Consider the following 14,436-nt stretch of genomic DNA (forward strand, 5'->3'; position numbering starts at 1 on the left):
GCACCAACTACGGCAGATACACTGTAGCCCTCTGAGGCTAAGCAAGTAGCAGGAGCCAGGAAGTAGCTGAACAGAAGCCGCCAGCACACCACGGTACTCTTAAAGCATGCTCACATCTCACCATTTCTAACACCTGTGGTGTTTTGTTTTGTTTTTAGGATTTTCATGTATGTAAATATTTCTGTTCTCAAGCCCTTCAGCATTATCTAGTACCACAACTAAATACTAATATGGTCTTTGAATACCTTCTGGTGCTGTTCTTCCTTCATCTTTTGCAATTTTTGATTTTCTTCTTCCTTTAGAGTATCCACATAAGCCCGTCTTCTGGCCTGTAATGGTATAGAAAAAAAAGAATCATGAGAAAAAGCATCACCACAATGTCTGATGCCTACCGTGGGTCCAGTTCTAACAGCTCGACCTGAGCATACAGCAGGCTCTCCATGTACACTTGCTTAAAATTGAGTGATTTATGCATACATCTGCAGATGCCCCTTGGGATGTACAGGAAGAGACGAGTGTAAGCACAACCATCCAGCACACTTTAAAGGATGCTCTAAACGTTTGTTTAATTAGGCTTTAAAAAATATCCCCTCAGAGATAATCAACATAGTTTATTCCTTCTCGTGAGAAGGATTTGAAGCAGAGGAAAGTTAAATATATTTTTTCAAGACTATTTCAACGAGCTGATGAATATCAGAGGCAAGCAGTGGTGACACTGACCGCAGAAGCACAGACGTGTCTGCTGCTCATTAACGCGGTCCTGTTAAACAGCCTGTCAGCTGGTGACATGCTGTGTGATTCCAGAGGCGAGTTTCTCTCCCATTCTCTGTGTCCCTAATCTGTACCTGGAGTTCATTTCTGTGCCTGAGAGGGAAAGCAAAGTCCATTCAGGAGCACAGAAGCCATCATTTCTGGCTGAATTAGGACCTTGAGGGGGAAGCTCGGAAGAGTCAGCACACACAGTAAGGCGTCCTTCAGTCCCAGTGACCCTCCATGTCAGGGTCCCCCCACCCCTCCATGGGCACAGAGACCACACGTGCTGGAATTGATGAGATTTCAAGTATTCCGTCTGTTCCTTTGTCATGCCCTTTCTCTCCCTCACACTGATTTGCAGCCCACCCTCAGGAAGGCAGAGAGGGCAGCCTGATAAGCTAACACGTGGGAAATCCATTGTTCTCATAAAACTACCCGCAGCATCATGGCAGCAGCGACATATTTCAGGCCCTAGTTCTTTGGACTAATAATCCATAAAGCTTCTGTAGCCTGGTCCCCCCTTTTCCCTTACTATAATTTTTCTCAAGTACTTCTTAATTCATTCCTCCATTTCTGTCACTATAAAGCCCATCTTCCAGCAAATACAAAGCACTCGCCAGAAAGAGAGATTCTCAGGATGCCTCAGCTGTAGCACTACTAAGTAGAGCTGCGGCACTCCAGATGTGTCCAGTGTGTTCGGAAAGCCCACATATATCCAAACCCTGCCACATTAGACAGGCACACGCATCCTAGGACTTTATCCATATCCTGAATACAAGGGGACTGTGATAAGATATAAATGGTAGGGAATCATTCTCTAGTGACCCTTTATTTTTATATGAGAAGGTCTGAAAGGAGGGAAGAGAGGCTGGTAGCACATTCTCTATTCAAGGGAGTAAAAGGAGGAATAAGAGATTTAGTTAAAGCAGATAAGATGACTTAACTGAGGAACCTATTTGTATACCTTCCTTTTAAACTCAACCTGTTGAGTTTCTTATCAGAATATGGGTCCTGGACTTCCCAGGTGTGCAGTGTTAAAGAATCCGTCTGCCAATGCAGGAGACACAACAGATGGGGATTTTATCCCTGGGTCGGGAAGATTCTCTGGAGTAGGAAATGGCAACCCACTCCAGGATTCTTGGATGGAAATTCCACGTCAGAGGAGCCTGACAGGCTACAGTCTGTGGGGTCGAGAAGAGTTGGAAGTGACTGAGTACACATGGGCACAGCACACAATATTTGACTTAGAAAAAAGTGGTTAGACACATAAAGTGTCAATGAAAAAGCCACAGAATCTGGGCAGTTCACAAGGCATCTCAACTATGAAGAGTTCAAAGTTACTTGCAGGCCCAATGCTTGCTTACCCAGCTGTGATCCCTAGGCAGGACAGGAAGTTCTCTTCAAAAATACGGGCAATGACTCTTGATCACTGGTTTTCTTTATTTTTATTCTCACAATGAGATTTTAATCGAGTGTTGTGTGTGCGTGTATGGGTATCACTAGCTTTCTTAAAGTCTCAGAAATTTCTATGTAATTATATTCATATAATTTTTCTCTCAAAAAGTATTAACATATTAATGATAAATTTGTTACTTAACTACACTTTTGCTTATCCTCCCCCACAAGCTATACTAATAATATATTCATTCAATAAGCAATATTTCAACCTCCTATGCACAATCCCTGAGGTCAGATAGGACCCCCGGCCTCAAGTACTTATAGCCTAGTGTGGAAGTCAGACAGAAAGATTAATAAGATTAATGATTACAGTATAGCATGAGAGGTATTGTGATAAGGGATGCTAAAAAGAAGGGCATTGAATTAAAGCAGATCAAGGACACCTTCTCAAAGCGGGAGACATCAGGTTGCGTTTTAAAAAGTAGGAATCAGACTAAGCAGGGACAGGACATTGTGTGAATAAATGAAAAATGACATTGTATTATACTAGGTTGTTCGGGCTGTCATAACAAAGAACCACAGACCGGGTGGCTTAAACAACAGATGTTTATTGCCTCACATGGAAGCTAAAAGTCTAAAATCAAGGTGTCTACAAAGTTGGCTTCTTTCTTTTAAAATTTTTATTGGAGTATAGTTGCTTTACAATGTGATGTCAGGTTCTACTGTACTGTGAATCAGCTATATGAATACACATATCCCCTTTTCTGGACGTCCTTCCCATTTAGGTCACCACAGAACACAGAAGAGAGTTTCCTGCACTATACAGTAGGTCCTTAGTTATCTATTTTATACACAGTGTCAGTAGTGTATGTATGTTTCTTCTGATGGCTGCAAGGGAGGGATCTATGCCTCCCTCCTTGCTTACAGATGACAGTCTTCTCACGTCTCTTCACATCATCCCCCCTCTATACGTGTCTGCTCCTGTGACCTTTCCTAGTGGATTAGATCTCCTTTTAACTTAACGTCCTCTGTAAAGACCCCATCTCCAAGTAAGCGCACATGCTGAGGTACTGGCAGTTACGACTTCAGCATATAAATTTTGAGGGGACACAATTCAATCCATAATAAGCACTGCGTTCCCATTTCAGATGGTGAAGTGAATATGTTTCTGCTCCATGCTTTTCTCAGAAGTTACCCTAAACAGAGGAGGAACTGAAACAAACATAAGCCCTAGTTTCAAAAACCCAAGAGAAACCAGTGTTCTCCGACAAAAGATCCATGAGGACAAAGTAGATGAAGAAACACTAAGTGGCCAGGAGAGCAAAGAGCAAATCTAAAGCCTTGCTGCAGTGGGGGTGAAGCCGGGGGAGTGATGCAGGAGCCACAGGAAGGGAGCTTGCCCCACAGAGCAACGTGAGGGCCCCAGAGATGGGTGTACCAGCGACCGGGAAGGCGGAGGGATGAGAGGAAGGCATCCACGTCGTCTGCTTCCACCCGACAATTCAGGTGCTAATGCTCCCAGCCTGACAGGAAGTCAAAAGTGTATCCTCTGGATCAACTAAACCAGACAGGCCTAGGACAGAAGGCAGCCGTGTTCAGATCCCAGGGTGAGAATGAAAGGATTGTGTAAACTCCCGCATACCAGGCTGCGAGCCTCTGGGCGCCCTTCTTTGAACTTTTATACTGCTCCCTGCACTGTTTCCTCTGAGACATAGAGGGTGATATTTTATCCATGAAACAAGAACAGGTCGCTGGTTTTTTCTTTTTAATGCAACAAAGAAAAGGAGCTCTTAGAAATTAAAAATATCTCCTCTTCCCCACAAAAAGACAAACAAGTAAAATATTTAGAAGATAAAGTCAATAAAATGTGTGAGATAACAGAAAAAATTATGTATACTCAAAAATGCTATATACATTTTGTATATAGTATATATGGCAGGCTGCTGTTGTTCAGGCACTAAGTCATGTCTGACTCTTTACAGCCCCATGGACTGCAGCACGCCAGGCCCCCTGTCCTTTACTGTCTCCCAGAGTTTGCTCAGGTTCCTGTCCACTGAGCCAGTGATGCTATCTAGCCATCTCATCCTCTGCTGTCCTCTTCTCCTTTTGTCTTCGATCTTTCCCAGCATCAGGGTCGTTCCAAAATATAAATACAGCAGATATCTATATATATAGATAGATAGATAGATAGATATAGAAAGAGAGAGAGAGAGACAGATATAGATATACAGATACCTGCCCTAAGTTCCTGGTACAGAGCTCAGAGCTCCTAAAACCTTTATAATTTCCTAAATGATAAGAGCTTTCAGACCATCTCTTGTTCCAGTCTTTGGTCTTTGACCCCATCTCTGACTCAGGGCTCCTAAAACCCTGTAATTTCCTAAGTGATCAGACCACGAGAAGCACCTTTTGTTCTACTGAGGCAACTCCATGTGGGCTCCTGAATGATTGCTGCATGGGGCCTGGTCACCAGAAGAACCAAGTCATGGTTAGATGTTTGGAATTTTCAGTCTCAAACCTCCATCCTCCAGAGAAGGAAAAAGAGCTGGAAATGGAATTAATAACTGATCATGCCTATAGGAGGAAGCCTCCATAAAAGTCCCAGAAATATAGGGGTTCAAGGAACTGTTGAGTAGATGCACATACCCGTATATAAATATCCACCAGGAGGGTGGCCACATCCCAACCCCACAGGGACAGAAGCTGCATAGAACCCTCCCTGGCCGTTCCCTGTATCTTTCCTCATCTGGCTGTTCATCTGTATCCTTTATCATACCCTTTAATAAACTGGTAAACATAAGTAAGTATAGAGTAGAATGAGTTCTGTGAGTGGCTCTAGCAAATTAATTAAATCCCAAGTGCAGGTCATGGGAACTTCTTTTTTGGCTGTACTCCATGGCATGCAGGATCCTAGTTCCCCAACCATGGGTTGAACCTGAATCCTGTCAATGGAAATGTGGAGTTTTAACCACTGGACTGAGCACCAGGGAAGCCCCTTGTGGATACTTTGGATTTGTAACCAAGTTGGGCAGAAGCTCTGGGTCCCCTTAGGACCAATCACTTGTGACTGGCATCTGAAGTGGAGAGCAGTCCTGTGGGACTGAGTCCTTAGCCTGTGAGATCTGATGCTATCTCCAGGCAGAGAGTGTCAGAACTGAGTTAAATTGTGGGACACTTAGCTGATGTTGCAGAACTGCTTGGTGGGGAAAACCCGACACACGTTTTGTATCAGAAGTGCTGTGTGTGTGTGTGTGTGTGAGAGAGAGAGAGAGAGAGAGCATGCACACGAGGTAGTGTAGGAGTTAAGGATACACTTAGGAGGGAAAAGATTAGAGTTTTTTCTAATTCAGTATGCCAGGAAGTAAGTGACTAACACACACACACAAGGGGGCGGGGGGAGTAGTCAAAGATAAATTAGAGGGGAAAAAATACTTTTTTATGAAAAAGTTAGAAGATAAATCAAGGAAGCCTAAGATTTGAATAATAAGAATCCCATAAAGAGAAAATGAAAGGAAATAAATCAAAGAAATAACACAAGAAAATCATCTAAAACTAGAGATAGATTTCCAGACTGAAAATGAATAAAAATGACCCTCACACTAAGGCACATCATTATGCAATTACAGAATACCAGAAAAAAATAAAACAGAAGGAGATACAGAAATATTTCCAGGGGAAGCAAGGGAAAGCCCCCACATAAGTACAAAATTCAGATGGCCTTGCATTCCTTAGGAACGAATAACTCAAAGTCAGAAGAGCAATGCCTTCAAAATAGTAAAGGAAAATTATTTGCAATTTGGAATACTTACTGGAAAATTGCAAGCTGAGTATGAGGGTTGAATAAAGATAGTTTCAGACATGTAAGGACTTGAACATACATCTTCTCTTGGGAAGCTACTACTAAATAATATGCCCCACCAACACAAAGAAATAAAGCAAAAAAGAAAAAAAGAAGAAGAAATGCGACCCAGAAATCAGGGAACCCAACACAGGAAAGCAATAAAAGCAATTCCCTGGATGATTTTAAAGCCCTGATTCTCATCCTTGGCTGCACACTAGAATCATCTGGGGAGCTTTAAAAACCTAACGCCCAGGCCATAATACAGCAGGAGCCCTGGGGGCGTGACCCAGGCATCAGGGAGCTTTAAAGTCCCCCCACCCATATGATTCCAGTGAACAGCTGAGGTTGGGAACTATTCCTTGAAAGGACAGTCCCAGAACAATAACGCTGTAGGAGGCTTCAAAATCAACCAGCCCAGGTGAAGTGAGGAGGGAGGTTTGCAAAAGGGAAAGAAACCCAGAATTGACAAGTTAATCTGACAGTCACAAAGTGGAAAATTGTATGGAAATTTGCATCAAGAGGCACTTTGTAGAACACTCACAAAAGCTAAAGGAAGGCAGTCAGATATTCTAAGGAAACTAAGAAAATGAAAAATAAAATGAAAGATTTCCAAAGTTATAAAAGAGAGAAAATGTAAATTATAACTGGCTTGGCAGTGAAAACTATTTGCAGAGTCATAATAAAGGAAAGCCTGAGATACTGAATGATTAGATGGGGAGAATCAGGGGAAAAAATTCATAAGATTTAAAATATATGAATCAACAGATAGCCATATACTTTACTAACATCAGTTCAGTTCAGTTCAGTCGCTCAGTCGTGTCCAACTCTTTACGACCCCATGGACTGCAGCGCTCCAGGCCTCCCTGTCCATCACCAACTCCCAGAGTTTACTCAAACTCATGTCCATTGAGTCAATGATGCCATCCAGCCATCTCATCCTCTGTCGTCCCCTTCTCCTCCTGCCCCCAATCTCTCCCAGCATCAGGGTCTTTTCCAGTGAGTCAGTTCTTCACATCAGGTGGCCAAAGTATTGGAGTTTCAGCTTCAGCATCAGTCCTCGTAATGAATATTCAGGACTGATTTCCTTTAGGATGAACTCATTGGATCTCCGTGCAGTCCAAGGGCATCTCAAGAGTCTTCTCCAACACCACAGTTCAAAAGCATCAATTCTTTGGCACTCAGCTTTCTTTATAGAAAACTTAATTAACATATTCAGAGCCAAATAACAAAAGACAGCTAAGGGAGTGTGGCTGGATGAATAACGGCCCCCTCAAAGAACTCCACATCCTAACCCCTGCACACTGTCTGTGAAAGTGTTAGTCGCTCAATCTTGTCCGATTCTTTGCAACCCCATGGACTGTAGTCCACCAGGCTTCTCTGTCTATGGAATTCTCCAGACAAGAATACTGGAGTGGGTAGCCATTCCCTTCCCCAGGGGATCTTCCCGACCCAGGGATTGAACCCAGGTCTCCTGCGTTGCAGGCAGATTCTTTACCATCTGAGTCACCAGGGAAGCCTCAGAAGCTGTCAGTGTTACCTTATATGACAAAAGGGACTTTACAGAAATCAAGAATCGGGACACAGAGAGAGGCACCTGTGTGGTACAGGTAGAACCAATAGAATCACAGTGGTCCTTATAAGAGGAAGGCAAGAAGGTCAGAGTAGAGAGGAGGTGATATGACAATGAGATTAGAGTGAGCCACAGGTCAAGGAAGGGGCTTCCCAGGTGGCTCAGTAGTAAAGAATCTGCCTGCCAATGCAGGAGACACAAGAGACGCAGGTACCATCCCTGGGTAGGGAAGATCCCCTGGAAGAGGAAATGGCAACCCACTCCAGTATTCTTGCCTGGAGAATTCCATGGACACAGGAGCCTGGTGGGCTGCAGTCCGTGGGGTCACAAAGAGTTGGACACAACTGAGCAGATAACACACACACACACACACACACACACACACACGGGTTAAGGAAACAAAGAATGGCAGCAGCAGCCAAGAGATACTGGGAGAGGCAAAGAGCAGATTCCTCCTCAAGCCTCCAGAAGAAACCAGCCCTACTGACACCCTGACTTCAGTCCCTTCCTCCTCACATCTGACTTCTGACCTCCAGAACTGCAGAGATTCCATTTGTGTTTGAAGCCCCTAAAATGGCAAAAATTCACTACAGCAGCAAAGGAAATGTTTTACTAAGAATGTAAAGAACTGGAATAGAAGTGGGTTTGAATGGCATGTGAGGGACCTGTGCCTTTCAGTGTTGACTTTTTAAAGGACATGTGACACCCAGATGGAAACTAAAGCAACCTGCAGTAAGTGTCCAGAGTGGTGGCCGTGAGAGTGGTGGCAGCAGTGGCCAGAAAGGCATGAACTAGCGAGCAGTGCTCCTCAAACGTAAACGTGCACACACGTCAGCTACGCCCATGTTAAACTCCGGTGCTGATTCAGGTCTGGAGCATCATTCGGGCGCCGCCTCTACTGCTGGGCCATGGCCCACACCCGGAGCAGCAGAGACCTAGACTGCAGGACCACAGAGAGGTGGGTTGTGGGGGGAGAAGGTGGAGGGATGGAGGCACAGATAGGGCTTTGTGCACAAGCTAAGGCATTTTGACATGACTCTTGAGGACAGGGGGAGCCATGGAACTACAGGATGAGGTGGTATTTTTCTCAAAGGATTGATCTCGGTAGAAGAGGCAGGGGGAAGCCAACCAGAGACTGGTTGTACACTGATGGTGCAACTGGAAACATTCTATGATATGACTCGGGGCTGGGGGGGCGGGTATGATGCTGCTGGTACGTCTGCTTCCACACCCAGTATAGAGAACTACATCCGTCCATGTGCGAGTGAACACTGTGAATTCCTCCTCTCTGACGTTCTGACCTATAGGAATTTCCTTGTTTTTTACATTGGCATCATATATAGTATTTATTAAATTCCCATCTGCCATGGTAGCCCCACATTTAAAGAAGTGGGAAGAACAACCATTTTCTCAGGAAAGTTGCATTATGTAGTAAAACTGAAATAGCTTTAAAAAAAAAAAACTGAAACCTTGCAGCTCCTCACACCCCACATATTTGGGTATCACGCAGTGTCACCTTCTGCGCATTGACCATAGTTAAAGCAAACTGCAGGTGTCTTCCTTTAAATTCACAGAGGTGTAGTGTGCATATTTGATTTTCCTAAAGCATTAAAAAAATGGTTCTGCAATGCATTCTCTGAGGAGTTCTATGCATATGGATTAGACAGTATGAGAAGACTATAATATGGGTAACAAGTCAGTAAATATATTGAACACCCACAAATTATTAATACTTTGGTGTCAAAACAGGAGCAGCTGTGGAATGCTGTTGGTGAGGAGCTATCCTGGGTGCAATCCTGCCCCATATTTTCTATTAATAGCCTGAGGATCTTATGACTAAGGCACTAATCAATCCACAGGAAATGCAACTCTGGGAGAGATTACTAATGCTTGGACAACAATATTGAAATTCCAGGAGGATCTTGTTCAATTGAAAAAACGAGCCAAAATCAATAGTGCAAGCACACAGGTGTTTCAGTCACAGGATTCAAGACCCTTCAAACAGAAATCAAGACCATCCTGCCAGCCAAACACCCAGGTGGTAAAGCTATCCAATGCCTGTCTTGCCTCCCCTCCTCCATCATGAAAAGGCCGTGTAGACATATGTCAAGGAACATCTCTACACGGGATTAACCCTACTACCTACAGCTCCTCAAAACTTCTTCCTCCAGTACCCTGCAATGAGAGGGACGATGGATTTGATATGACTGGTGGAGCCCACATTTAGCAAATCTGGACTTTGGAACACCGTGATCTTCAATGCAGGGGAAAAATAAGAAGCAATGAGAGGTTTCTGGTAAGAGTAGAATGACCTTTTCCCAAGGAGCGTCATAGTATCTTCCTGACATTTTAAAATGCAATCACTAAAGAGAAGGAGGGCTGGGGGAAGAGGACAATCAGACGTATCTAACAGCCTCTCGTTTACCTACCCAGACCCTGAAAAGCTGTCTTTCTAAAACCTAAAACAACCTTTTCTTTCAATTACAACCCTTTCCCATGGTCATCCTTGCCCCCATTTGGTCAGTCAGTAACCAAGCTCTGCCCTTTTCACCTCCTAAGCGTTCCTCTGACCTACACTCTCATCTCCATCCTCTCACCCACCACTCTACTTCAGACCTTCACCATTGCTCGCTGAGTCTAATATGGAAGCTTCAGAGACCTCTCTGTTATTTCAGACCCATCCTTCACCTGGTTACCAGTGTGATCCAGCAGCCAAAATGCAAATGGGAGCTTGAAGCTTCCCTGTTTAAAACATCTCAGTACCTTCAGGACTCACAGAATGAAATTCAAGTTCGTTCAGGCAGGCAGTGGTGTTCCACCACGGGCACCAGGAGCTTCCTGTATATGGCATCTCTGAAGCCTCAAAGCCTGGGAGAGGCTTCTCGTATCTTCTGCCCCGGGTGTCAGGGCTGCTACACATCCTGCAGTACCCAGGACAGCCCACCCAGTGGACCACCCCACCCAGACTGCTGCAGCTGAGGAACTCTCCCCAGGGCCTCTGACTTCTCCAGGCTCCTCGCTTGCCCTTCTCAACTGCAGCTACACAGAAGTCATCCATGCTTTTCCTTGCCATTGTACCTCCATTCTTTCTTCTAATTCCTGAAACCTGGAATTATACTCTCTTGTGACTCATCTTTTAAGCTTCAGCTTTCCAACAGTTTATATCCAATATACTCACCACTCTGCTCTACACCTAGTTCTCCTCTTCACTTAACTTAGGTCCTTCTAGGCAGAAATTGTATGTGCCCGGTCCTTGTTAGTATAGTGGTGACTATCCCTGCCTGTGACGCGGGAGTCCGGGGTTTGATTCCCCAATGGGGAGGCAATACGCCCTTTTTTTGGGCTTTCCCAGGTGGTGCTATTGGTAAAGAACCTGCCTGCCAATGCAGGAGACACAAGAGATGTGGGTTTGATCCCTGGATCAGGAATATACCCTTGAGAAGGGCATAGAAACCCACTCCAGTATTCTTGCCTGGAGAATCCCATGGACAGAGGAGCCTGGCAGGCTACAGTCCATGGAGTCGCAAAGAGTCAGACATGACTAAGCAACTTCGCATGCATGACAGAACTTACATAAACACTCAAATCTGAGGGATGGGTGACTGGCTGAGAGCAAAGGTTTTTCAGAGGCTGCTGCTCGTCCCAGCGCCCATGATGCTGGCAACAGGTACAAGCGTTGTTTTACAGCTGAGACGATAGTTGAGGTCAGGGTTTCAGCTCAGATCAGCTCTGCCTTTAGTTCCAAAATTCTATGCTGTAGAAGTCACTCTCTGGCCCTAATCTTCACCCACTTTAAAAAGTGCCCCACGGCACCCTGCATGATATTCCACTCACCCAAGCTGAAGACTGTGGATTGTGACCAGCAGCTGAACGGGCTCCTCCGAGTGGCACGTCGGCCTCAAACCTTCTCAAGAACTCGGCGGTTTTGCTAGCAGAACACAAACAGGTGTTAGCGCCCTCATAACAGAAGAAATATCCCTCTTTATCATGCCTTCGGATACTAGCCTAGACTTCCATCGGGGATGATGAAAAGTGTCCTCGATAGAACAAAAGCTGAGTTTGTGGACATGGTAGGAGTACAAGATCAAAGCAAAATGCTATTGCAAGATTGCACCTCACAGTTTGAAAAATATAATACTACGCTTGTGGAATGTGAACCTACCATTTCATTTTTTTCTGCTTCATGTCCTTTGACATGGAGATAAATGCCCTATCAGATTCCACAGTGTGGGCGCTAATTTCCTATCTGAACACTTAAAGCTTTACGACTCAGACTTCAGTGCAGGGCTGTAGAATGAACATCCCTCCCCTGGTATGGTGTCCCTCACACCTTGCTGGTGCCACGTCAGGCCCTTCACCCTCCAGGGGTCTCTCTTCCAGTCATCTCACTGCCCCCGTGGCTTGGACTACCCTCAGGATACACAGAGCCGCTAAGCCCATCACTCTTAACCATTTACAGGTCATGGGCCCCGTTGGAATTCTGAAAGCAGAAATGGCCCCTCTCCTTATACATACACACACCCCTTTGCATTTAATTTGCACCTTCCGTGGAAGGAAGACGTGCTGCCAGTTCTGATCTGTATCTCTTTTTAGCTCTGAGAGATTGTGAAAGGTGTACCAAGACATAGCCTTAGTGTTTTTAATATTTTACTGATTTATTTGATTGCCAGGTCTTAGATGCAGCATGCAGGATCTTGTAGTTGCAACACATGGAATCTTTAGTTGTTGCATGCTAACTTAGCTGTAGCATGTGGGATCTAGTTCCCCAACTGGAGATCAAACCCAGATCCCTGTATTGGGAGCATGAAGTCTTAGCCAATGGACCACCAGGGAAGTACCCTCAGTTTTAATAAGTTGATTTTCCCTTAAAAATCCAAACCATCACCCCAATTTCTCCCTCCAGTGTGTCAAGCATAGAATGCTGGAATTGTTTCCTGGTCCTTACTTTTAACAACTGCCCCATTCTGCCTCCCGCTGATGAATTTCTATTGCTTTGTCCTTTCCCCATGTAATTGGTGGAACTTTGATCCCCTTACTCTGTATTCACAATCAAATAGCTTAGCAAGGCCTGGTTTATACCGCACGAGACCCTGGCAGCGTGCTCTCCTTCTGCCTTTTCCTTCTGTCACCCCTCTGTTCCCCCTCATATTTTAGGCCTGATGCTAAGATCCAATTTATCAAGCACTTAGGGCATGGGCATCAAAGGAGACACAAATGGTCTGGTAAAAATAAATGGTATCCAGTGAGGACAGGAATCAAAATAAGGAATTAGAAGTTAAACAGAGATGCCAACATCACTTCAAATAATTACTTAGGTAGAACATGGCATCTGAACAAGGTCAGAATCTTCAGCTGGGAAAGGAAGAGCTGAAAGTTAAGCGATGAACATAACCCGAAGAAACACAAGGCTTCAGCAGCTGAGACGAGCAGCCTTTCCATTTGTCTAGGGTTGCTTATCTTGCCCAGAGTAGACAAGGAGACTAATGATGTCGCAGAAGCTGGAAGCTGCCTCATTGTCTGAGGCTTTATGAAGCCATCAGTCACGAGTGTAAAAAGAAGAGTGTTGCCAGAAGTTTGGTTGAGATTTCTCAATATCCTTAGCTGAGAGCAGACTATGGGAGCAAGCAGCAGAAAAGAAGCACCGTGATAAGCAAGTAAGGAGCTTCAGACCAGGTCGCCAGCAGCCCCGCACTGTGTTCTAAGGGATGTTTCTTACCTGCCAACGCCAAGCACAGAGCCGGCTGGCTAGGTAACCAGCAGCCGTGGCCTCTGTGCCCATGATCACTGCCCCATTCATGCTACAAGACCAGAGCACAGTGACAGGGCCACAGGACTGCCAGAGGCATACCAGTAGGGGCCTGTGAAGAATGTGGATTACTCCCAAGTGATTAACTTTACAAACAAGAGAAGTTCCAAGTTACCAGGCTAACTGGCGTTTTTCTATTATCAATACAGTAAATTCCATAGATTGGCTGAACTGGATTGGAATGCTTGCAGGTAATTATGGTCAAATTCAATAAAAATAAATAAAGAACCTCCTTGAGGCTCAAAAGGATGAACATCTACTGGAGGGGAAGTCCAACAAAACTAAGAACCCTCGACTCCAGCACTGAGTCACCTTTTTGTTGGGGTTCCTTCTTTGCCACGACTCTGACTCTGTCATCTAATGAGGGGGGTGATCCTCTCCCACGTTAGCACTTTAACCCAGGCACAAATACAGGATCCCTTCCTTTATTCTCCAGAGAACACCTGAGAATGGACCACCAATAACAGACTGGTTTTGAAGATTTAGTTAACTTTCATTCATCTCCAACTCAGGACGCTTAAGCATCTTTCCTACTTGTCCTTAGGGTGGTGCCTGTGGCTTATCCTAAAAGGCCTCTTCAGGGTAACATCTGCTGCTGCTGCTAAGTCGCTTCAGTCATGTCCAACTCTGTGCGACCCCGTAGACGGCAGCCTACCAGGCTCCCCATCCCTGGGATTCTCCAGGCAAGAACACTGGAGTGGGTTGCCATTTCCTTCTCCAATGCATGAAAGTGAAAAGTGAAAGTGAAGTCGCTCAGTCATGTCCGTCTCTTAGTGACCCCATGGACTGTAGCCTACCAGGCTCCTCTGCCCATGGGATTTTCCAGGCGAGAGGACTGGAGTGGGTGCCACTGCCTTCTCCATCTGTTGTAGCAGATACTTCTAAATATCCATCAAAATGAAAGTTCTCTTCTAGTCATATAACCCGACCATATTTCCTAGCTTTCCATGCAGCTAAGGTTGGCCACGTGGATGTTCTGACCAAAAAAATGAAGAAGGAAGTAATGCACACCACTTCAAGGATGAACTGATAATAAGCCTCCCATGCATGAGCCTCCATATATTTCTC

At 44.9% G+C, this 14,436-nt stretch overlaps 1 protein-coding gene and 1 long non-coding RNA gene across 2 annotated transcripts in view; one reads left to right on the forward strand and one right to left on the reverse strand.

Moving 5' to 3' along the window:
* LOC122447511 overlaps positions 1-14,436 on the forward strand; it is an 89,027-nt gene that overhangs the window by 35,527 nt on the left and 39,064 nt on the right. The gene's annotated exons all lie outside the window — the stretch shown is intronic.
* Positions 1-14,436, reverse strand: part of EPSTI1 (epithelial stromal interaction 1) — a 96,707-nt gene that overhangs the window by 29,126 nt on the left and 53,145 nt on the right. The window contains exons 7-8 of the mRNA XM_043478158.1: positions 11,397-11,490; positions 246-329 (exon numbers count right to left, since the gene is read on the reverse strand). Coding sequence (XP_043334093.1) covers positions 246-329; positions 11,397-11,490 — 178 coding nt within the window. The remainder of the gene's footprint in view (positions 1-245; positions 330-11,396; positions 11,491-14,436) is intronic.

This window comes from Cervus canadensis, chromosome 9 (genome assembly GCF_019320065.1).
Source record: "Cervus canadensis isolate Bull #8, Minnesota chromosome 9, ASM1932006v1, whole genome shotgun sequence".
Classification (NCBI taxonomy): domain Eukaryota; kingdom Metazoa; phylum Chordata; class Mammalia; order Artiodactyla; family Cervidae; genus Cervus; species Cervus canadensis.